General features: G+C 47.9%; 1 protein-coding gene across 1 annotated transcript in view; it reads left to right on the top strand.

Moving 5' to 3' along the window:
• Nucleotides 1-22,284, top strand: part of LOC141176393 (E3 ubiquitin/ISG15 ligase TRIM25-like) — a 67,854-nt gene that overhangs the window by 27,946 nt on the left and 17,624 nt on the right. The window contains exon 8 of the mRNA XM_073660371.1: nucleotides 15,371-15,436. Coding sequence (XP_073516472.1) covers nucleotides 15,371-15,436 — 66 coding nt within the window. The remainder of the gene's footprint in view (nucleotides 1-15,370; nucleotides 15,437-22,284) is intronic.

Raw genomic sequence — 22,284 nt, 5'->3', positions numbered from 1 at the left:
GTGGGGAGCACCTGGTTTTGATCGTTAATTTAATGAAATCTTGTGGTGGGCACCTGGTTGTAGCCGGTTCATGGTGAAATCTTGCAGGAAGCACCTGGTCGTGGCCGGTTTATGGTGAAATCTTGTGGGGAACACCTGGTTGTGGCCAGTCTATGGTTAAATCTTGTGGGGAGCACCTGGTCATGATCGGTTTATAGTGAAATCTTGCGAGGAGCACCTGGTCGTAGCCGGTTTATGGTGAAATCTTGTGGGGAGCTCCTGGTCGTGGCCGGTTTATGGTGAAATCTTGCGGTGAGCACCTGGTTTTGATCGTTATTTAATGAAATTTTGTGGTGGGCACCTGGTTGTGGCCGGTTCATGGTGAAATCTTGCAGGAAGCACCTGGTCGTGGCAAGTTTATGGTGAAATCTTGTGGAGAGCACCTGGTCGTGGCCGGTTTATGGTGAAATCTTGTGGGGAGCACCTGGTCGTGGCCGGTTTATGGTGAAATCTTGTGGGGAGCACCTGGTCGTGGCCGGTTTATGGTGAAATCTTGTGGGGAGCACCTGGTCATGATCGGTTTATAGTGAAACCTTGCGAGGAGCACCTGGTCGTAGTCGGTTTATGGTGAAATCTTGTGGGGAGCTCCTGGTCGTGGCCGGTTTATGGTGAAATCTTGAGGGGAGCACCTGGTCATGATCGGTTTATGGTTAAATCTTGTGGGGAGCACCTGGTCATGATCGGTTTATAGTGAAACCTTGCGAGGAGCACCTGGTCGTAGTCGGTTTATGGTGAAATCTTGTGGGGAGCTCCTGGTCGTGGCCGGTTTATGGTGAAATCTTGTGGGGAGCACCTGGTCGTCATCGGTTTATGGTGAAATCTTGCGGGGAGCATCTGGTCATGATCGGTTTATGGTGAAATCTTGTGGGGAGCACCTGGTCATCATCGGTTTATGGTGAAATCTTGCGGGGAGCACCTGGTCATGATCGGTTTATGGTGAAATCTTGCGGGGAGCACCTGGTCGTGTTCGGTTTATAGTGAAATCTTTAGGGGAGCACCTGGTCATGATCGGTTTATGGTGAAATCTTGAGGGGAGCACCTGGTCGTGATCGGTTTATAGTGAAATCTTGAGGGGAGCACCTGGTCGTGATCGGTTTATGGTGAAATCTTGCGGGGAGCACCTGGTCATGATCGGTTTATGGTGAAATCTTGAGGGGAGCACCTGATCGTCATCGGTTTATGGTGAAATCTTGAGGGGAGCACCTGGTCATCATGGGTTTATGGTGAAATCTTGCGGGGAGCACCTGGTCGTGATCGTTTTATAGTGAAATCTTGCGGGGAGCACCTGGTCGTAGCCGGTTTATGGTGAAATCTTGTGGGGAGCACCTGGTCGTCATCGGTTTATGGTGAAATCTTGCGGGGAGCATCTGGTCATGATCGGTTTATGGTGAAATCTTGTGGGGAGCACCTGGTCATCATCGGTTTATGGTGAAATCTTGCGGGGAGCACCTGGTCATGATCGGTTTATGGTGAAATCTTGCGGGGAGCACCTGGTCGTGTTCGGTTTATAGTGAAATCTTTAGGGGAGCACCTGGTCATGATCGGTTTATGGTGAAATCTTGAGGGGAGCACCTGGTCGTGATCGGTTTATAGTGAAATCTTGAGGGGAGCACCTGGTCGTGATCGGTTTATGGTGAAATCTTGCGGGGAGCACCCGGTCATGATCGGTTTATGGTGAAATCTTGAGGGGAGCACCTGATCGTCATCGGTTTATGGTGAAATCTTGAGGGGAGCACCTGGTCATCATGGGTTTATGGTGAAATCTTGCGGGGAGCACCTGGTCGTGATCGTTTTATAGTGAAATCTTGCGGGGAGCACCTGGTCGTAGCCGGTTTATGGTGAAATCTTGTGGGGAGCACCTGGTCGTGGCCGGTTTATGGTGAAATCTTGTGGGGAGCACCTGGTCATGGCCGGTTTATGGTGAAATCTTGCGGGGAACACCTGGTCGTGGCCAGTCTATGGTTAAATCTTGTGGGGAGCACCTGGTCATGATCGGTTTATAGTGAAATCTTGCGAGGAGCACCTGGTCGTAGCCGGTTTATGGTGAAATCTTGTGGGGAGCTCCTGGTCGTGGCCGGTTTATGGTGAAATCTTGTGGGGAGCACCTGGTTTTGATCGTTAATTTAATGAAATCTTGTGGTGGGCACCTGGTTGTAGCCGGTTCATGGTGAAATCTTGCAGGAAGCACCTGGTCGTGGCCGGTTTATGGTGAAATCTTGTGGGGAACACCTGGTCGTGGCCAGTCTATGGTTAAATCTTGTGGGGAGCACCTGGTCATGATCGGTTTATAGTGAAATCTTGCGAGGAGCACCTGGTCGTAGCCGGTTTATGGTGAAATCTTGTGGGGAGCTCCTGGTCGTGGCCGGTTTATGGTGAAATCTTGCGGTGAGCACCTGGTTTTGATCGTTATTTAATGAAATTTTGTGGTGGGCACCTGGTTGTGGCCGGTTCATGGTGAAATCTTGCAGGAAGCACCTGGTCGTGGCAAGTTTATGGTGAAATCTTGTGGGGAGCACCTGGTCATGGCCAATTTATGGTGAAATCTTGCAGGGAGCACCTGGTTGTGGCCAGTTTATGGTGAAATCTTGCGGGGAGCACCTGATTGTGACCAGTTTATGGTGAAATCCTGCGGGGAGCACCTGGTCGTGGCTGGTTTATAGTGAAATCTTGTAAGGAGCACCAGGTCGTGGCCGGTTTATGGTGAAATCTTGTGGGGAGCACCTGGTCGTGGCCGGTTTATGGTGAAATCTTGCGGGGAGCACCTGATTGTGACTGGTTTATGGTGAAATCCTGCGTGGAGCACCTGATTGTGACCGGTTTATGGTGAAATCTTGCGGGGAGCACCTGATTGTGACCAGTTTATGGTGAAATCCTGCGGGGAGCACCTGGTCGTGGCTGGTTTATAGTGAAATCTTGTAAGGAGCACCAGGTCGTGGCCGGTTTATGGTGAAATCTTGTGGGGAGCACCTGGTCGTGGCCGGTTTATGGTGAAATCCTGTGGGGAGACCCTGATCGTGGCCGGTTAATGGTGAAATCTTGCGGAGAGCACCTGGTCGTGATCGGTTTATAGTGAAATCTTGCGGAGAGCACCTGGTTATGGCCGGTTTATAGTGAAATCTTGTGGGGAACACCTGGTTATGGCCGGTTTATGGTGAAATCTCGCGGGGAGCACCTGGTCGTGGCTAGTTTATGGTTAAATCTCGCGAGGAGCACCTGGTCGTGGCCAGTTTATGGTTAAATCTTGTGGGGAGCACCTGATCGTGGCCGATTTATGGTGAAATGATGTTCTTTCAATTCCGGATTAGTGTCCACCTGCACACCTTCCTCTCCCCTTGTTGGCAGTGTGTTGCAGCCTCCCATCTGGTTCCTCAGGAGGCAGGAGAAACCCCTTGATGGCCTTTTCGGGAGTCAAGTCTGAGGTGGTGTTTTTAGTTGTGCGGCTAGGGATTGTCTAGTCTGTACAGGGACCAGTAGGGTGTGTGTTCGGTTTCTCTCTGTAATAGCTCTTTCTTATTCTGGTTACCCAGAACATTATATCCAGCTCATTAATGCTGGAGCATCAGCATGGATCCAGTGAACACCTTGCCTGCGCAACTTCAAATTTTCTCCTTGGAGGTTGTGGACATCAAGCGTCAACAACTTGCATGTCCTGCTGATACCAATATCTTGGCCTTACAGAGCGTTACAGTTGAACCCAAGGTAAAGTTTCCAGAGTGTTTCGATGGGGATAGAAGTAAGTTTTCAATCTTTTCCAACTCGTGTAAATTATACTTCCGCCTTTGTCCTGTCTCCTTTGGGTCTGAGAGCCAACAAGTGGGCATTATTTTGTCTTTGCTCCGTGAAGATCCACAGGCTTGGGCATTTTTCTTGCCTCTTGGCCTCATTTATGACAACCCGGACAGATCGCTGTGGCTGAATCAAAGATCCGCAGGTTGATCCAGGGTGATCATAGAGCTGAGGAATACTGCTCGGAGTTTAGACGTTGGGCAGTAGAGATCTCCTAGAACCACCCTGCTGTTCAGAGTCAGTTCTGTCAGGGACTTTCGGATCAGAATAAGGATGTGCTGGTCTATAGTCCTTGTCCGCAGTCCTTGGAGGAAGCTATGATACTTGTGGTTCATTTAGATAGACGTCTGAGAGGAGGTAGAGGCACATGTGAAGGCGTTTTAGTGGTGTCTTCTTCTCTACTAGTTGAGACTTGTGAACCCATATGAATGAGTAGTCTCCAGAGATACTCACCTGTAAGAGAAACCGGGACAAAGTCTGGACAAGAGACAAAGTCTGGCTTTATTTTTACATCTGCCTTTGTTGATTCAGGTTCTGACTCGAATGTAATTGATGATGATTTCGCTGTAGACTGTGGTTATGATGTCTCTCCTCTCGGTCTTCTCGTCACGTTACTATGAAGGTCGAGAATGTATGTATGAAGGTAGGAGTGTTACATTAATTTCATTGATAGTTTTTCCTACAAAGGCCTGCCATGGTTAATTAAGCACAATCCGGCAATTAATTGGGAGACTCAAGAGATTAAGTCATGGGGTGACTCCTGCTTTTCCGGATGTCTGTTGAGATACTTGGCTTCCATGAGGACCTACCTTCCACAATTCATTCAGGACTTCTGAAGCTGAGTGTGAAGTTCTTCTGCCACAAAGTTCATATGATTTCACCATCGAAATCATACCAGGCGCTAAGACGCCTAAAGCTCGTTTGGTTAATGGAAAGAGAGGCTTTGAAAGATTATATTCAAAAGACTCTGGCTAAGGGTCGTATACGACCATCCACCTCTCCGGTCACTGTAGGGTTCTTTATTGTTAAAAAAAAGATGGAGAGTTGTGTCTGTGCTTGAAGAGGGTCATATATCCTTATACACGTTCATCAAGGTGACAAATGGAAGACCGTATTCAGTATAGCTGAAGGTCATTTTTAAAAAATTGGTGATGTCGTTTGGGTTAACCAATGCTCCGACAGTCAAAATTTCATTTTCTCTCTGGTGGGTAGATTTTAGATAATTTACCTGGAATACAAACTGATTTACTCACACACTCAGGAGGAGCATGGTCAGACAGGTTCTCCAGATTCTATGTGACCACCATTTATTTGCTAAACTGGGGTAATGTCAATTTGAGGTACAGTAGGTCCAGTTCTTAGGACAATTGGTTTCTGCATTGAGGTTTTGGATAGACCCCATTAAGTTGTCCTTGATTGGGTCCAGCCAAGTAACTTGAAAGGGTTGCAGGGATTTTTTAGTTTTGCACATTTTTATCGGAAGTTCATTAAGAACTTTTTTTGGTCATAGCCAAGAAGTGATCAGATTTTTCTTCTTGGTCAGCCGAGGCGGTCAATGCTTTTATTGCTCTCAAGTCAGCTTTCTCCGAGGCTCCTGTTCTCAGCCAACCCAAGGTGGATTTTCCTTTTTTTTGTCGAAGTAGACGCTTCAGCTGTTGGGATGGGAGGTGTTCCTTCACAGAATAAACTTGGGTATCTTCATCCTTGGGCTTTTTTTCCCCAGATCATAAGAACCTGTTGTGCCTAAACACCAGACAGGATCGCTAGGCCCTTTTGGTGGCAGAATGCTCGTAAGGATATTGAAGAGTAGGTCCATAAATGCAGGGTCTGTGCCAGGGCTAAAGCCTCTCATCAAGCTACAGTGGGTTATCTGTTGCCTAACGATGTTCAGTCATAGCCATGGACCCACCTGTCCATGGACTTTGTCATCGATGTGCCTAACTCTGGCGGTGATAGTCATGTGGGTGGTGGTGGAACGTTTTAGCAAAATGATTCATTTGGTCCCCCTAAGAGTTTAGCCACATTGTTCATTTCTTATATCATTAAATTGCATGGTGTTCCCAAAAATATTATTTCTAAGCCCCTCGCTCAATTTCTGGCTAGCTTTTGGCGTAGTTTTAGGTCCAGATTGGGTATCAAGCTTTTGTCATCCAAGAGGTAGAGCAGTATTTGAGATGTTTTATTTCCTCTAATCAAGGAGAATAGGTGAAGTTTCTGCCTTTGCCGAGTTTGCTCTGCATAACCGTACCTCTATGGCTACCGTGACCTCGCCTCTTTTTTGCTGCGGGGGTTCTCATAGAGTGTTTGGGAACTTTTTAGGGTTACAGTCCTCCATGCCAGAAGAGGAGAGATTTTCTTTCCGATTAATTAAGGTCAGGAGGGAGGTGGAAAGGGGTGTTTTGGTAGATAGTGACTGGGTAAAAAGAGGTGCTCACTGCCGGCGTAGGAAGGCTCCTGTCTTTAGGGTGGGCGATATTATGTGGCTGTTCTCAAAAAATCTGCTCTTAAAGGTCACATCTAGGAAGTTTGCACCTAAATTTGTCCTTATAAAATGATTAAAAATGTAAATCATGTGATGGTTACGTTACAGCTTCCCATTGCAGGGAGGATCAATAATTCTTTCCACTCTTCCCTTTTAAAAAAATTTGCGGGGACACATGGTCCTCAAGATTATAATTGAGGTGGATTTGGAAGGGGATCTGGAGTATGAATTAGAGCGAGTTCTTGGTTCCGGGTGGGTCAGGTGTCGCCTGCAGTATCCCCTTAAGTGGAAAGGTTATCGTCCTGAAGATAGCTCCTGGGTTAATTGAGAAGATCTTCATGTGGATCGCCTGGTGAGAGAGTTCCATCAGCAACGTCAAACAGTAGGGGCTTCTGAGGGTCTGATGGCCCCTTGTAGAAGGGGATACTGTCATGGCTCAGTTTGCGGATTCGATACGCTGATCTGTTGCTCCGTTCCTCTGTCTGCTGAGCTATTGCCCTTTCTTCCCTGTCCAGATGCTGATGGTTCCAGTTGTCTTTGTTCCCACTGATTGGTTTGCTCCTCTCCAGGTGTTTTTCATTTTGCCTTTTTTTTGTCTGCCCTATCACATTCTGGGTGGGGTTTTAAGTGTTCACCCTTCACTGCATTTCCTTGCTGGCTATACTTCTAGTTGGGTTTGTGCTAAGGAATTCCAGCCCTTCAGTTATGGCATTTTCCCTGCTCTTCGTTCCCAGCACCTTTTCCATTGACCATAGTTAGGGTTCTGGGAGGTTATTCTTGTTTCACTTATTTTTGTCTCTGCTTAGTTTTTACTCTCTCCCTTTTATGATTGTGCTAGGGACTGCCTAGTCTGTCCAGAGACAAGTAGGGTGTTGGTGTGACTGTAATAGGTCTTCCTGATTCCTGTCACCCGTGTGTGAGTGTGGTAAGTGCATAATGAGATGTTTCTTGTGTGGCACCTATTTATCGATCATCAGGTAAACTAGCTGATATTATTGGTCACTAAGTGGCAGGATTGCTTTCTCGCTACTGATAGATCTCAGCCGGTGTCAGGACTTTCCAGGACTTTTTGCGTGCGATCAGTGCTTTTCCTGGATTTCCCATTATTACACATCATTTATGGACATCTATGGTGATTTCTTTGCTATTTCTTTGCTGTGTGGAATGGATGGATTGTTCGCAAGATCTGGGGAGAATTTCATGTCAATAGCACCTTTACCAATGGATTTACGGAGAAAATTGTTGATGCATTCCATATTATATCAACCGCTGTCCATGATGGGTGATGGCAGTGCAGTGGTAGGAGGTATGGATGATGGCAGTGTAGTGGTAGGAGGTATGGATGATGGCAGTGTAGAGGTAGGAGGTATGGATGATGGCAGTGTATAGGAGGTATGGATGATGGCAGTGTAGAGGCAGGAGGTATGGATGATGGCAGTGTAGAGGCAGGAGGTATGGATGATGGCAGTGTAGACGTAGGAGGTATGGATGATGGCAGTGTAGAGGCAGGAGGTATAGATGATGGCAGTGTAGAGGTAGGAGGTATGGATGATGGCAGTGTAGTGGTAGGAGGTATGGATGATGGCAGTGTATAGGAGGTATGGATGATGGCAGTGTAGAGGCAGGAGGTATGGATGATGGCAATGTAGAGGCAGGAGGTATGGATGATGGCAGTGTAGAGGTAGGAGGTATGGATGATGGCAGTGTAGAGGCAGGAGGTATGGATGATGGCAGTGTAGAGGTAGGAGGTATGGATGATGGCAGTGTAGAGGCAGGAGGTATGGATGATGGCAGCGTAGAGGCAGGAGGTATAGATGATGGCAGTGTAGAGGTAGGAGGTATGGATGATGGCAGTGTAGAGGTAGGAGGTATGGATGATGGCAGTGTATAGGAGGTATGGATGATGGCAGTGTAGAGGCAGGAGGTATGGATGATGGCAGTGTAGAGGCAGGAGGTATGAATGATGGCAGTGTAGAGGCAGGAGGTATGGATGATGGCAGTGTAGAGGCAGGAGGTATGGATGATGGCAGTGTAGAGGTAGGAGGTATGGATGATGGCAGTGTATAGGAGGTATGGATGATGGCAGTGTAGAGGCAGGAGGTATGGATGATGGCAGTGTAGAGGCAGGAGGTATGGATGATGGCAGTGTAGAGGTAGGAGGTATGGATGATGGCAGTGTAGAGGCAGGAGGTATGGATGATGGCAGTGTAGAGGTAGGAGGTATGGATGATGGCAGTGTAGAGGCAGGAGGTATAGATGATGGCAGTGTAGAGGTAGGAGGTATGGATGATGGCAGTGTAGAGGCAGGAGGTATGGATGATGGCAGTGTAGTGGTAGGAGGTATGGATGATGGCAGTGTAGAGGTAGGAGGTATGGATGATGGCAGTGTAGAGGCAGGAGGTATAGATGATGGCAGTGTAGAGGTAGGAGGTATGGATGATGGCAGTGTAGAGGTAGGAGGTATGGATGATGGCAGTGTAGTGGTAGGAGGTATGGATGATGGCAGTGTAGAGGTAGGAGGTATGGATGATGGCAGTGTAGAGGCAGGAGGTAGAGATGATGGCAGTGTAGAGGTAGGAGGTATGGATGATGGCAGTGTAGTGGTAGGAGGTATGGATGATGGCAGTGTAGAGGTAGGAGGTATGGATGATGGCAGTGTAGAGGTAGGAGGTATGGATGATGGCAGCGTAGAGGCAGGAGGTATGGATGATGGCAGCGTAGAGGCAGGAGGTATGGATGATGGCAGTGTGGAGGTAGGAGGTATGGATGATGGCAGTGTAGAGGTAGGAGGTATGGATGATGGCAGTGTAGAGATAGGAGGTATGGATGATGGCAGTGTAGAGGTAGGAGGTATGGATGATGGCAGTGTAGAGGTAGGAGGTATGGATGATGGCAGTGTAGAGGCAGGAGGTATGGATGATGGCAGTGTAGAGGTAGGAGGTATGGATGATGGCAGTGTAGAGGCAGGAGGTATGGATGATGGCAGTGTAGAGGTAGGAGGTATGGATGATGGCAGTGTAGAGGCAGGAGGTATAGATGATGGCAGTGTAGAGGTAGGAGGTATGGATGATGGCAGTGTAGAGGCAGGAGGTATGGATGATGGCAGTGTAGTGGTAGGAGGTATGGATGATGGCAGTGTAGAGGTAGGAGGTATGGATGATGGCAGTGTAGAGGCAGGAGGTATAGATGATGGCAGTGTAGAGGTAGGAGGTATGGATGATGGCAGTGTAGAGGTAGGAGGTATGGATGATGGCAGTGTAGTGGTAGGAGGTATGGATGATGGCAGTGTAGAGGTAGGAGGTATGGATGATGGCAGTGTAGAGGCAGGAGGTAGAGATGATGGCAGTGTAGAGGTAGGAGGTATGGATGATGGCAGTGTAGTGGTAGGAGGTATGGATGATGGCAGTGTAGAGGTAGGAGGTATGGATGATGGCAGTGTAGAGGTAGGAGGTATGGATGATGGCAGCGTAGAGGCAGGAGGTATGGATGATGGCAGCGTAGAGGCAGGAGGTATGGATGATGGCAGTGTGGAGGTAGGAGGTATGGATGATGGCAGTGTAGAGGTAGGAGGTATGGATGATGGCAGTGTAGAGATAGGAGGTATGGATGATGGCAGTGTAGAGGTAGGAGGTATGGATGATGGCAGTGTAGAGGTAGGAGGTATGGATGATGGCAGTGTAGAGGCAGGAGGTATGGATGATGGCAGTGTAGAGGCAGGAGGTATGGATGATGGCAGTGTAGAGGCAGGAGGTATGGATGATGGCAGTGTAGAGGTAGGAGGTATGGATGATGGCAGTGTAGAGGTAGGAGGTATGGATGATGGCAGTGTAGAGCCAGGAGGTATAGATGATGGCAGTGTAGAGGTAGGAGGTATGGATGATGGCAGTGTAGAGGTAGGAGGTATGGATGATGGCAGTGTAGAGGTAGGAGGTATGGATGATGGCAGTGTAGAAGTAGGAGGTATGGATGATGGCAGTGTAGAGGTAGGAGGTATGGATGATGGCAGTGTAGAGGCAGGAGGTATGGATGATGGCAGTGTAGAGGCAGGAGGTATGGATGATGGCAGTGTAGAGGCAGGAGGTATGGATGATGGCAGTGTAGAGGTAGGAGGTATGGATGATGGCAGTGTAGAGGCAGGAGGTATGGATGATGGCAGTGTAGAGGCAGGAGGTATGGATGATGGCAGTGTAGAGGCAGGAGGTATGGATGATGGCCGTGTAGAGGTAGGAGGTATGGATGATGGCAGTGTAGAGGCAGGAGGTATGGATGATGGCAGTGTAGAGGCAGGAGGTATGGATGATGGCAGTGTAGAGGCAGGAGGTATGGATGATGGCAGTGTAGAGGTAGGAGGTATGGATGATGGCAGTGTAGAGGTAGGAGGTATGGATGATGGCAGTGTAGAGGTAGGAGGTATGGATGATGGCAGTGTAGAGGTAGGAGGTATGGGTGATGGCAGTGTAGTGGTAGGAGGTATGGATGATGGCAGTGTAGTGGTAGGAGGTATGGATGATGGCAGTGTAGAGGCAGGAGGTATGGATGATGGCAGTGTAGAGGTAGGAGGTATGGATGATGGCAGTGTAGTGGTAGGAGGTATGGATGATGGCAGTGTAGTGGTAGGAGGTATGGATGATGGCAGTGTAGTGGTAGGAGGTATGGATGATGGCAGTGTAGAGGTAGGAGGTATGGATGATGGCAGTGTAGAGGTAGGAGGTATGGATGATGGCAGTGTAGTGGTAGGAGGTATGGATGATGGCAGTGTAGTGGTAGGAGGTATGGATGATGGCAGTGTAGAGGTAGGAGGTATGGATGATGGCAGTGTAGAGGCAGGAGGTATAGATGATGGCAGTGTAGAGGTAGGAGGTATGGATGATGGCAGTGTAGTGGTAGGAGGTATGGATGATGGCAGTGTAGAGGCAGGAGGTACGGATGATGGCAGTGTAGAGGCAGGAGGTATGGATGATGGTAGTGTAGTGGTAGGAGGTATGGATGATGGCAGTGTATTGGTAGGAGGTATGGATGATGGCAGTGTAGAGGCAGGAGGTATGGATGATGGCAGTGTAGTGGTAGGAGGTATGGATGATGGCAGTGTAGTGGTAGGAGGTATGGATGATGGCAGTGTAGTGGTAGGAGGTATGGATGATGGCAGTGTAGAGGCAGGAGGTACGGATGATGGCAGTGTAGAGGTAGGAGGTACGGATGATGGCAGTGTAGAGGCAGGAGGTATGGATGATGGCAGTGTAGTGGTAGGAGGTATGGATGATGGCAGTGTAGTGGTAGGAGGTATGGATGATGGCAGTGTAGTGGTAGGAGGTATGGATGATGGCAGTGTAGTGGTAGGTATGGATGATGGCAGTGTAGAGGTAGGAGGTATGGATGATGGCAGTGTAGAGGTAGGAGGTATGGATGATGGCAGTGTAGAGGCAGGAGGTATGGATGATGGCAGTGTAGAGGTAGGAGGTATGGATGATGGCAGTGTAGTGGTAGGAGGTATGGATGATGGCAGTGTAGTGGTAGGAGGTATGGATGATGGCAGTGTAGAGGTAGGAGGTATGGATGATGGCAGTGTAGAGGTAGCAGGTATGGATGATGGCAGTGTAGAGGTAGGAGGTATGGATGATGGCAGTGTAGAGGCAGGAGGTATGGATGATGGCAGTGTAGAGGCAGGAGGTATGGATGATGGCAGTGTAGTGGTAGGAGGTATGGATGATGGCAGTGTAGAGGTAGGAGGTATGGATGATGGCAGTGTAGAGGTAGGAGATATGGATGATGGCAGTGTAGAGGCAGGAGGTATGGATGATGGCAGTGTAGAGGTAGGAGGTATGGATGATGGCAGTGTAGTGGTAGGAGGTATGGATGATGGCAGTGTAGTGGTAGGAGGTATGGATGATGGCAGTGTCGAGGTAGGAGGTATGGATGATGGCAGTGTAGAGGTAGGAGGTATGGATGATGGCAGTGTAGTGGTAGGAGGTATGGATGATGGCAGTGTAGTGGTAGGAGGTATGGATGATGGTAGTGTAGAGGTAGGAGGTATGGATGATGGCAGTGTAGTGGTAGGAGGTATGGATGATGGCAGTGTAGAGGCAGGAGGTACGGATGATGGCAGTGTAGAGGCAGGAGGTATGGATGATGGCAGTGTAGAGGCAGGAGGTACGGATGATGGCAGTGTAGAGGTAGGAGGTATGGATGATGGCAGTGTAGAGGTAGGAGGTATGGATGATGGCAGTGTAGTGGTAGGAGGTATGGATGATGGCAGTGTAGTGGTAGGAGGTATGGATGATGGCAGTGTAGAGGCAGGAGGTATGGATGATGGCAGTGTAGAGGTAGGAGGTACGGATGATGGCAGTGTAGAGGCAGGAGGTATGGATGATGGCAGTGTAGTGGTAGGAGGTATGGATGATGGCAGTGTAGTGGTAGGAGGTATGGATGATGGCAGTGTAGTGGTAGGAGGTATGGATGATGGCAGTGTAGTGGTAGGAGGTACGGATGATGGCAGTGTAGTGGTAGGAGGTATGGTTGATGGCAGTGTAGTGGTAGGAGGTATGGATGATGGCAGTGTAGAGGTAGGAGGTATAGATGATGGCAGTGTAGAGGTAGGAGGTATGGATGATGGCAGTGTAGAGGTAGGAGGTATGGATGATGGCAGTGTAGAGGCAGGAGGTACGGATGATGGCAGTGTAGAGGTAGGAGGTACGGATGATGGCAGTGTAGAGGCAGGAGGTATGGATGATGGCAGTGTAGTGGTAGGAGGTATGGATGATGGCAGTGTAGTGGTAGGAGGTATGGATGATGGCAGTGTAGTGGTAGGAGGTATGGATGATGGCAGTGTAGTGGTAGGTATGGATGATGGCAGTGTAGAGGTAGGAGGTATGGATGATGGCAGTGTAGAGGTAGGAGGTATGGATGATGGCAGTGTAGAGGCAGGAGGTATGGATGATGGCAGTGTAGAGGTAGGAGGTATGGATGATGGCAGTGTAGTGGTAGGAGGTATGGATGATGGCAGTGTAGTGGTAGGAGGTATGGATGATGGCAGTGTAGAGGTAGGAGGTATGGATGATGGCAGTGTAGAGGTAGGAGGTATGGATGATGGCAGTGTAGAGGTAGGAGGTATGGATGATGGCAGTGTAGAGGCAGGAGGTATGGATGATGGCAGTGTAGAGGCAGGAGGTATGGATGATGGCAGTGTAGTGGTAGGAGGTATGGATGATGGCAGTGTAGAGGTAGGAGGTATGGATGATGGCAGTGTAGAGGTAGGAGATATGGATGATGGCAGTGTAGAGGCAGGAGGTATGGATGATGGCAGTGTAGAGGTAGGAGGTATGGATGATGGCAGTGTAGTGGTAGGAGGTATGGATGATGGCAGTGTAGTGGTAGGAGGTATGGATGATGGCAGTGTCGAGGTAGGAGGTATGGATGATGGCAGTGTAGAGGTAGGAGGTATGGATGATGGCAGTGTAGTGGTAGGAGGTATGGATGATGGCAGTGTAGTGGTAGGAGGTATGGATGATGGCAGTGTAGAGGTAGGAGGTATGGATGATGGCAGTGTAGTGGTAGGAGGTATGGATGATGGCAGTGTAGAGGCAGGAGGTACGGATGATGGCAGTGTAGAGGCAGGAGGTATGGATGATGGCAGTGTAGAGGCAGGAGGTACGGATGATGGCAGTGTAGAGGTAGGAGGTATGGATGATGGCAGTGTAGAGGTAGGAGGTATGGATGATGGCAGTGTAGTGGTAGGAGGTATGGATGATGGCAGTGTAGTGGTAGGAGGTATGGATGATGGCAGTGTAGAGGTAGGAGGTATGGATGATGGCAGTGTAGTGGTAGGAGGTATGGATGATGGCAGTGTAGTGGTAGGAGGTATGGATGATGGCAGTGTAGAGGCAGGAGGTATGGATGATGGCAGTGTAGTGGTAGGAGGTATGGATGATGGCAGTGTAGTGGTAGGAGGTATGGATGATGGCAGTGTAGTGGTAGGAGGTATGGATGATGGCAGTGTAGAGGCAGGAGGTATGGATGATGGCAGTGTAGAGGTAGGAGGTACGGATGATGGCAGTGTAGAGGCAGGAGGTATGGATGATGGCAGTGTAGTGGTAGGAGGTATGGATGATGGCAGTGTAGTGGTAGGAGGTATGGATGATGGCAGTGTAGTGGTAGGAGGTATGGATGATGGCAGTGTAGTGGTAGGAGGTATGGTTGATGGCAGTGTAGTGGTAGGAGGTATGGATGATGGCAGTGTAGAGGTAGGAGGTATGGATGATGGCAGTGTAGAGGTAGGAGGTATGGATGATGGCAGTGTAGAGGCAGGAGGTACGGATGATGGCAGTGTAGAGGCAGGAGGTATGGATGATGGCAGTGTAGAGGTAGGAGGTATGGATGATGGCAGTGTAGAGGCAGGAGGTACGGATGATGGCAGTGTAGAGGCAGGAGGTATGGATGATGGCAGTGTAGAGGCAGGAGGTACGGATGATGGCAGTGTAGAGGCAGGAGGTATGGATGATGGCAGTGTAGTGGTAGGAGGTATGGATGATGGCAGTGTAGAGGCAGGAGGTATGGATGATGGCAGTGTAGTGGTAGGAGGTATGGATGATGGCAGTGTAGTGGTAGGAGGTATGGATGATGGCAGTGTAGTGGTAGGAGGTATGGATGATGGCAGTGTAGTGGTAGGAGGTATGGATGATGGCAGTGTAGTGGTAGGAGGTATGGATGATGGCAGTGTAGTGGTAGGAGGTATGGATGATGGCAGTGTAGAGGTAGGAGGTATGGATGATGGCAGTGTAGAGGTAGGAGGTATGGATGATGGCAGTGTAGTGGTAGGAGGTATGGATGATGGCAGTGTAGAGGCAGGAGGTATGGATGATGGCAGTGTAGAGGCAGGAGGTATGGATGATGGCAGTGTAGTGGTAGGAGGTATGGATGATGGCAGTGTAGAGGTAGGAGGTATTGATGATGGCAGTGTAGAGGCAGGAGGTATGGATGATGGCAGTGTAGTGGTAGGAGGTATTGATGATGGCAGTGTAGAGGTATATAGATTGTGATATTTTCCTGACCTCTAAAATAACTTTTCAGATAAAACTAAGAAGAAAACTCCCAGAGCTCCGACATCTGACGCCGGCGCCGCTCCCCCGCCACATGGTGAGAAAACCCTCCATATAGGAGGGAGCAAGAGGTAGCAGTGGTAGGTGGTATATATAGGGCAGGTAGTAGTGGTAGGTGGTATATATAGGACAGGTAGTAGTGGTAGGTGGTATATATAGGGCAGGTAGTAGTGGTAGGTGGTATATATAGGGGCAGGTAGTAGTGGTAGATGGTATATATAGGGCAGGTAGTAGTGGTAGGTGGTATATATAGGACAGGTAGTAGTGGTAGGTGGTATATATAGGGGCAGGTAGTAGTGGTAGATGGTATATATAGGGCAGGTAGTAGTGGTAGGTGGTATATATAGGGGCAGGTAGTAGTGGTAGATGGTATATATAGGACAGGTAGTAGTGGTAGGTGGTATATATAGGGCAGGTAGTAGTGGTAGGTGGTATATATAGGGCAGGTAGTAGTGGTAGGTGGTATATATAGGGGCAGGTAGTAGTGGTAGATGGTATATATAGGGCAGGTAGTAGTGGTAGGTGGTATATATAGGGCAGGTAGTAGTGGTAGGTGGTATATATAGGGGCAGGTAGTAGTGGTAGATGGTATATATAGGGCAGGTAGTAGTGGTAGGTGGTATATATAGGACAGGTAGTAGTGGTAGGTGGTATATATAGGGCAGGTAGTAGTGGTAGGTGGTATATATAGGGCAGGTAGTAGTGGTAGGTGGTATATATAGGGCAGGTAGTAGTGGTAGGTGGTATATATAGGGCAGGTAGTAGTGGTAGGTGGTATATATAGGGCAGGTAGTAGTGGTAGGTGGTATATATAGGGCAGGTAGTAGTGGTAGGTGGTATATATAGAGCAGGTAGTAGTGGTAGGTGGTATATATAGGGCAGGTAGTAGTGGTAGGTGGTATATATAGGGGCAGGTAGTAGTGGTAGGTGGTATATATAGGACAGGTAGTAGTGGTAGGTGGTGTATATAGGGCAGGTAGTAGTGGTAGGTGGTGTATATAGGGCAGGTAGTAGTGGTAGGTGGTATATATAGGGCAGGTAGTAGTGGTAGGTGGTATTTATAGGGCAGGTAGTAGTGGTAGGTGGTATATATAGGGCAGGTAGCAGTGGGAGGTGGTATATATAGGGGCAGGTAGTAGTGGTAGGTGGTATATATAGGGCAGGTAGTAGTGGTAGGTGGTATATATAGGGCAGGTAGTAGTGGTAGGTGGTATATATAGGGCAGGTAGTAGTGGTAGGTGGTGTATATAGGGCAGGTAGCAGTGGGAGGTGGTATATATAGGGCAGGTAGTAGTGGTAGGTGGTATATATAGGGCAGGTAGTAGTGGTAGGTGGTATATATAGGGCAGGTAGTAGTGGTAGGTGGTATATATAGGGGCAGGTAGTTGTGGTAGGTGGTATATATAGGGCAGGTAGTAGTGGTAGGTGGTATATATAGGGGCAGGTAGTAGTGGTAGGTGGTGTATATAGGGCAGGTAGTAGTGGTAGGTGGTGTATATAGGGCAGGTAGTAGTGGTAGGTGGTATATATAGGGCAGGTAGTAGTGGTAGGTGGTATATATAGGGGCAGGTAGTAGTGGTAGGTGGTATATATAGGGCAGGTAGTAGTGGTAGGTGGTATATATAGGGCAGGTAGTAGTGGTAGGTGGTATATATAGGGGCAGGTAGTAGTGGTAGGTGGTGTATATAGGGCAGGTAGCAGTGGTAGATGGTATATATAGGGCAGGTAGTAGTGGTAGGTGGTATATATAGGGCAGGTAGTAGTGGTAGGTGGTATATATAGGGCAGGTAGTAGTGGTAGGTGGTGTATATAGGGGCAGGTAGTAGTGGTAGGTGGTATATATAGAGCAGGTAGTAGTGGTAGGTGGTATATATAGGGCAGGTAGTAGTGGTAGGTGGTATATATAGGACAGGTAGTAGTGGTAGGTGGTATATATAGGGCAGGTAGTAGTGGTAGGTGGTATATATAGGGCAGGTAGTAGTGGTAGGTGGTATATATAGGGCAGGTAGTAGTGGTAGGTGGTATATATAGGGCAGGTAGTAGTGGTAGGTGGTATATATAGGGCAGGTAGTAGTGGTAGGTGGTATATATAGGGCAGGTAGTAGTGGTAGGTGGTATATATAGAGCAGGTAGTAGTGGTAGGTGGTATATATAGGGCAGGTAGTAGTGGTAGGTGGTATATATAGGGGCAGGTAGTAGTGGTAGGTGGTATATATAGGACAGGTAGTAGTGGTAGGTGGTATATATAGGGCAGGTAGTAGTGGTAGGTGGTATATATAGGGCAGGTAGCAGTGGTAGGTGGTATATATAGGGCAGGTAGCAGTGGTAGGTGGTATATATAGGGCAGGTAGCAGTGGTAGGTGGTATATATAGGGCAGGTAGTAGTGGTAGGTGGTATATATAGGACAGGTAGTAGTGGTAGGTGGTATATATAGGGCACGTAGCAGTGGTAGGTGGTATATATAGGGCAGGTAGTAGTGGTAGGTGGTGTATATAGGGTAGGTAGCAGTGGTAGGTGGTATATATAGGACAGGTAGTAGTGGTAGGTGGTATATATAGGGCAGGTAGTAGTGGTAGGTGGTATATATAGGGGCAGGTAGTAGTGGTAGGTGGTATATATAGGGCAGGTAGTAGTGGTAGGTGGTATATATAGGGCAGGTAGTAGTGGTAGGTGGTATATATAGGGCAGGTAGTAGTGGTAGGTGGTATATATAGGACAGGTAGTAGTGGTAGGTGGTATATATAGGGCAGGTAGCAGTGGTAAGTGGTATATATAGGACAGGTAGTAGTGGTAGGTGGTATATATAGGGCAGGTAGTAGTGGTAGGTGGTATATATAGGGCAGGTAGTAGTGGTAGGTGGTATATATAGGACAGGTAGTAGTGGTAGGTGGTATATATAGGGCAGGTAGCAGTGGTAGGTGGTATATATAGGGCAGGTAGCAGTGGTAGGTGGTGTATATAGGGTAGGTAGCAGTGGTAGGTGGTATATATAGGACAGGTAGCAGTGGTAGGTGGTATATATAGGACAGGTAGTAGTGGTAGGTGGTGTATATAGGACAGGTAGTAGTGGTAGGTGGTATATATAGAGCAGGTAGTAGTGGTAGGTGGTATATATAGAGCAGGTAGTAGTGGTAGGTGGTATATATAGGGCAGGTAGTAGTGGTAGGTGGTATATATAGGACAGGTAGTAGTGGTAGGTGGTATATATAGGGCAGGTAGTAGTGGTAGGTGGTATATATAGGGCAGGTAGTAGTGGCAGGTGGTATATATAGGGCAGGTAGTAGTGGTAGGTGGTATATATAGGGCAGGTAGTAGTGGTAGGTGGTATATATAGGGCAGGTAGTAGTGGTAGGTGGTATATATAGGGCAGGTAGTAGTGGTAGATGGTATATATAGGGGCAGGTAGTAGTGGTAGGTGGTATATATAGAGCAGGTAGTAGTGGTAGGTGGTATATATAGGGCAGGTAGTAGTGGTAGGTGGTATATATAGGGCAGGTAGCAGTGGTAGGTGATATATATAGGGCAGGTAGTAGTGGTAGGTGGTATATATAGGGCAGGTAGTAGTGGTAGGTGGTATATATAGAGCAGGTAGCAGTGGGAGGTGGTATATATAGGGCAGGTAGTAGTGGTAGGTGGTGTATATAGGGCAGGTAGTAGTGGTAGGTGGTATATATAGGGCAGGTAGTAGTGGTAGGTGGTATTTATAGGGCAGGTAGTAGTGGTAGGTGGTATATATAGGGCAGGTAGCAGTGGGAGGTGGTATATATAGGGGCAGGTAGTAGTGGTAGGTGGTATATATAGGGCAGGTAGTAGTGGTAGGTGGTATATATAGGGCAGGTAGTAGTGGTAGGTGGTATATATAGGGCAGGTAGTAGTGGTAGGTGGTGTATATAGGGCAGGTAGCAGTGGGAGGTGGTATATATAGGGCAGGTAGTAGTGGTAGGTGGTATATATAGGGCAGGTAGTAGTGGTAGGTGGTATATATAGGGCAGGTAGTAGTGGTAGGTGGTATATATAGGGGCAGGTAGTTGTGGTAGGTGGTATATATAGGGCAGGTAGTAGTGGTAGGTGGTATATATAAGGGCAGGTAGTAGTGGTAGGTGGTGTATATAGGGCAGGTAGTAGTGGTAGGTGGTGTATATAGGGCAGGTAGTAGTGGTAGGTGGTATATATAGGGCAGGTAGTAGTGGTAGGTGGTATATATAGGGGCAGGTAGTAGTGGTAGGTGGTATATATAGGGCAGGTAGTAGTGGTAGGTGGTATATATAGGGCAGGTAGTAGTGGTAGGTGGTATATATAGGGGCAGGTAGTAGTGGTAGGTGGTGTATATAGGGCAGGTAGCAGTGGTAGATGGTATATATAGGGCAGGTAGTAGTGGTAGGTGGTATATATAGGGCAGGTAGTAGTGGTAGGTGGTATATATAGGGCAGGTAGTAGTGGTAGGTGGTGTATATAGGGGCAGGTAGTAGTCTTAGGTGGTATATATAGAGCAGGTAGTAGTGGTAGGTGGTATATATAGGGCAGGTAGTAGTGGTAGGTGGTATATATAGAGCAGGTAGTAGTGGTAGGTGGTATATATAGGGCAGGTAGTAGTGGTAGGTGGTGTATATAGGGCAGGTAGCAGTGGGAGGTGGTATATATAGGGCAGGTAGTAGTGGTAGGTGGTATATATAGGACAGGTAGTAGTGGTAGGTGGTATATATAGGGCAGGTAGTAGTGGTAGATGGTATATATAGGGTAGGTAGTAGTGGTAGGTGGTATATATAGAGCAGGTAGTAGTGGTAGGTGGTATATATAGGGCAGGTAGTAGTGGTAGGTGGTATATATAGAGCAGGTAGTAGTGGTAGGTGGTATATATAGAGCAGGTAGTAGTGGTAGGTGGTATATATAGGGTAGGTAGTAGTGGTAGGTGGTATATATAGGGCAGGTAGTAGTGGTAGGTGGTATATATAGAGCAGGTAGTAGTGGTAGGTGGTATATATAGAGCAGGTAGTAGTGGTAGATGGTATATATAGGGTAGGTAGTAGTGGTAGGTGGTATATATAGAGCAGGTAGTAGTGGTAGGTGGTATATATAGGGCAGGTAGCAGTGGTAGGTGGTATATATAGGGCAGGTAGTAGTGGGAGGTGGTATATATAGGGCAGGTAGTAGTGGTAGGTGGTATATATAGAGCAGGTAGTAGTGGTAGGTGGTATATATAGGGCAGGTAGTAGTGGTAGGTGGTATATATAGGGCAGGTACTAGTGGTAGGTGGTATATATAGGGCAGGTAGTAGTGGTAGATGGTGTATATATAGGGGCAGGTAGTAGTGGTAGGTGGTATATATAGAGCAGGTAGTAGTGGTAGGTGGTATATATAGGGCAGGTAGTAGTGGTAGGTGGTATATATAGGGCAGGTAGTAGTGGTAGGTGGTGTATATAGGGCAGGTAGTAGTGGTAGGTGGTATATATAGGGCAGGTAGTAGTGGTAGGTGGTATATATAGGGCAGGTAGTAGTGGTAGGTGGTGTATATAGGGAAGGTAGTAGTGGTAGGTGGTGTATATAGGGGCAGGTAGTAGTGGTAGGTGGTATATATAGGGCAGGTAGTAGTGGTAGGTGGTATATATAGGGCAGGTAGCAGTGGTAGGTGATATATATAGGGCAGGTAGTAGTGGTAGGTGGTATATATAGGGCAGGTAGTAGTGGTAGGTGGTATATATAGAGCAGGTAGCAGTGGGAGGTGGTATATATAGGGCAGGTAGTAGTGGTAGGTGGTGTATATAGGGCAGGTAGTAGTGGTAGGTGGTATATATAGGGCAGGTAGTAGTGGTAGGTGGTATTTATAGGGCAGGTAGTAGTGGTAGGTGGTATATATAGGGCAGGTAGCAGTGGGAGGTGGTATATATAGGGGCAGGTAGTAGTGGTAGGTGGTATATATAGGGCAGGTAGTAGTGGTAGGTGGTATATATAGGGCAGGTAGTAGTGGTAGGTGGTATATATAGGGCAGGTAGTAGTGGTAGGTGGTGTATATAGGGCAGGTAGCAGTGGGAGGTGGTATATATAGGGCAGGTAGTAGTGGTAGGTGGTATATATAGGGCAGGTAGTAGTGGTAGGTGGTATATATAGGGCAGGTAGTAGTGGTAGGTGGTATATATAGGGGCAGGTAGTTGTGGTAGGTGGTATATATAGGGCAGGTAGTAGTGGTAGGTGGTATATATAAGGGCAGGTAGTAGTGGTAGGTGGTGTATATAGGGCAGGTAGTAGTGGTAGGTGGTGTATATAGGGCAGGTAGTAGTGGTAGGTGGTATATATAGGGCAGGTAGTAGTGGTAGGTGGTATATATAGGGGCAGGTAGTAGTGGTAGGTGGTATATATAGGGCAGGTAGTAGTGGTAGGTGGTATATATAGGGCAGGTAGTAGTGGTAGGTGGTATATATAGGGGCAGGTAGTAGTGGTAGGTGGTGTATATAGGGCAGGTAGCAGTGGTAGATGGTATATATAGGGCAGGTAGTAGTGGTAGGTGGTATATATAGGGCAGGTAGTAGTGGTAGGTGGTATATATAGGGCAGGTAGTAGTGGTAGGTGGTGTATATAGGGGCAGGTAGTAGTCTTAGGTGGTATATATAGAGCAGGTAGTAGTGGTAGGTGGTATATATAGGGCAGGTAGTAGTGGTAGGTGGTATATATAGAGCAGGTAGTAGTGGTAGGTGGTATATATAGGGCAGGTAGTAGTGGTAGGTGGTGTATATAGGGCAGGTAGCAGTGGGAGGTGGTATATATAGGGCAGGTAGTAGTGGTAGGTGGTATATATAGGACAGGTAGTAGTGGTAGGTGGTATATATAGGGCAGGTAGTAGTGGTAGATGGTATATATAGGGTAGGTAGTAGTGGTAGGTGGTATATATA

The sequence above is a fragment of the Phyllobates terribilis genome, unplaced genomic scaffold, assembly GCF_046119375.1.
Source record: "Phyllobates terribilis strain yellow unplaced genomic scaffold, ASM4611937v1 Scaffold_25__1_contigs__length_18738178, whole genome shotgun sequence".
NCBI classification, from domain to species: Eukaryota; Metazoa; Chordata; class Amphibia; order Anura; family Dendrobatidae; genus Phyllobates; species Phyllobates terribilis.
This window is presented reverse-complemented; position numbering and strand designations above follow the sequence as displayed.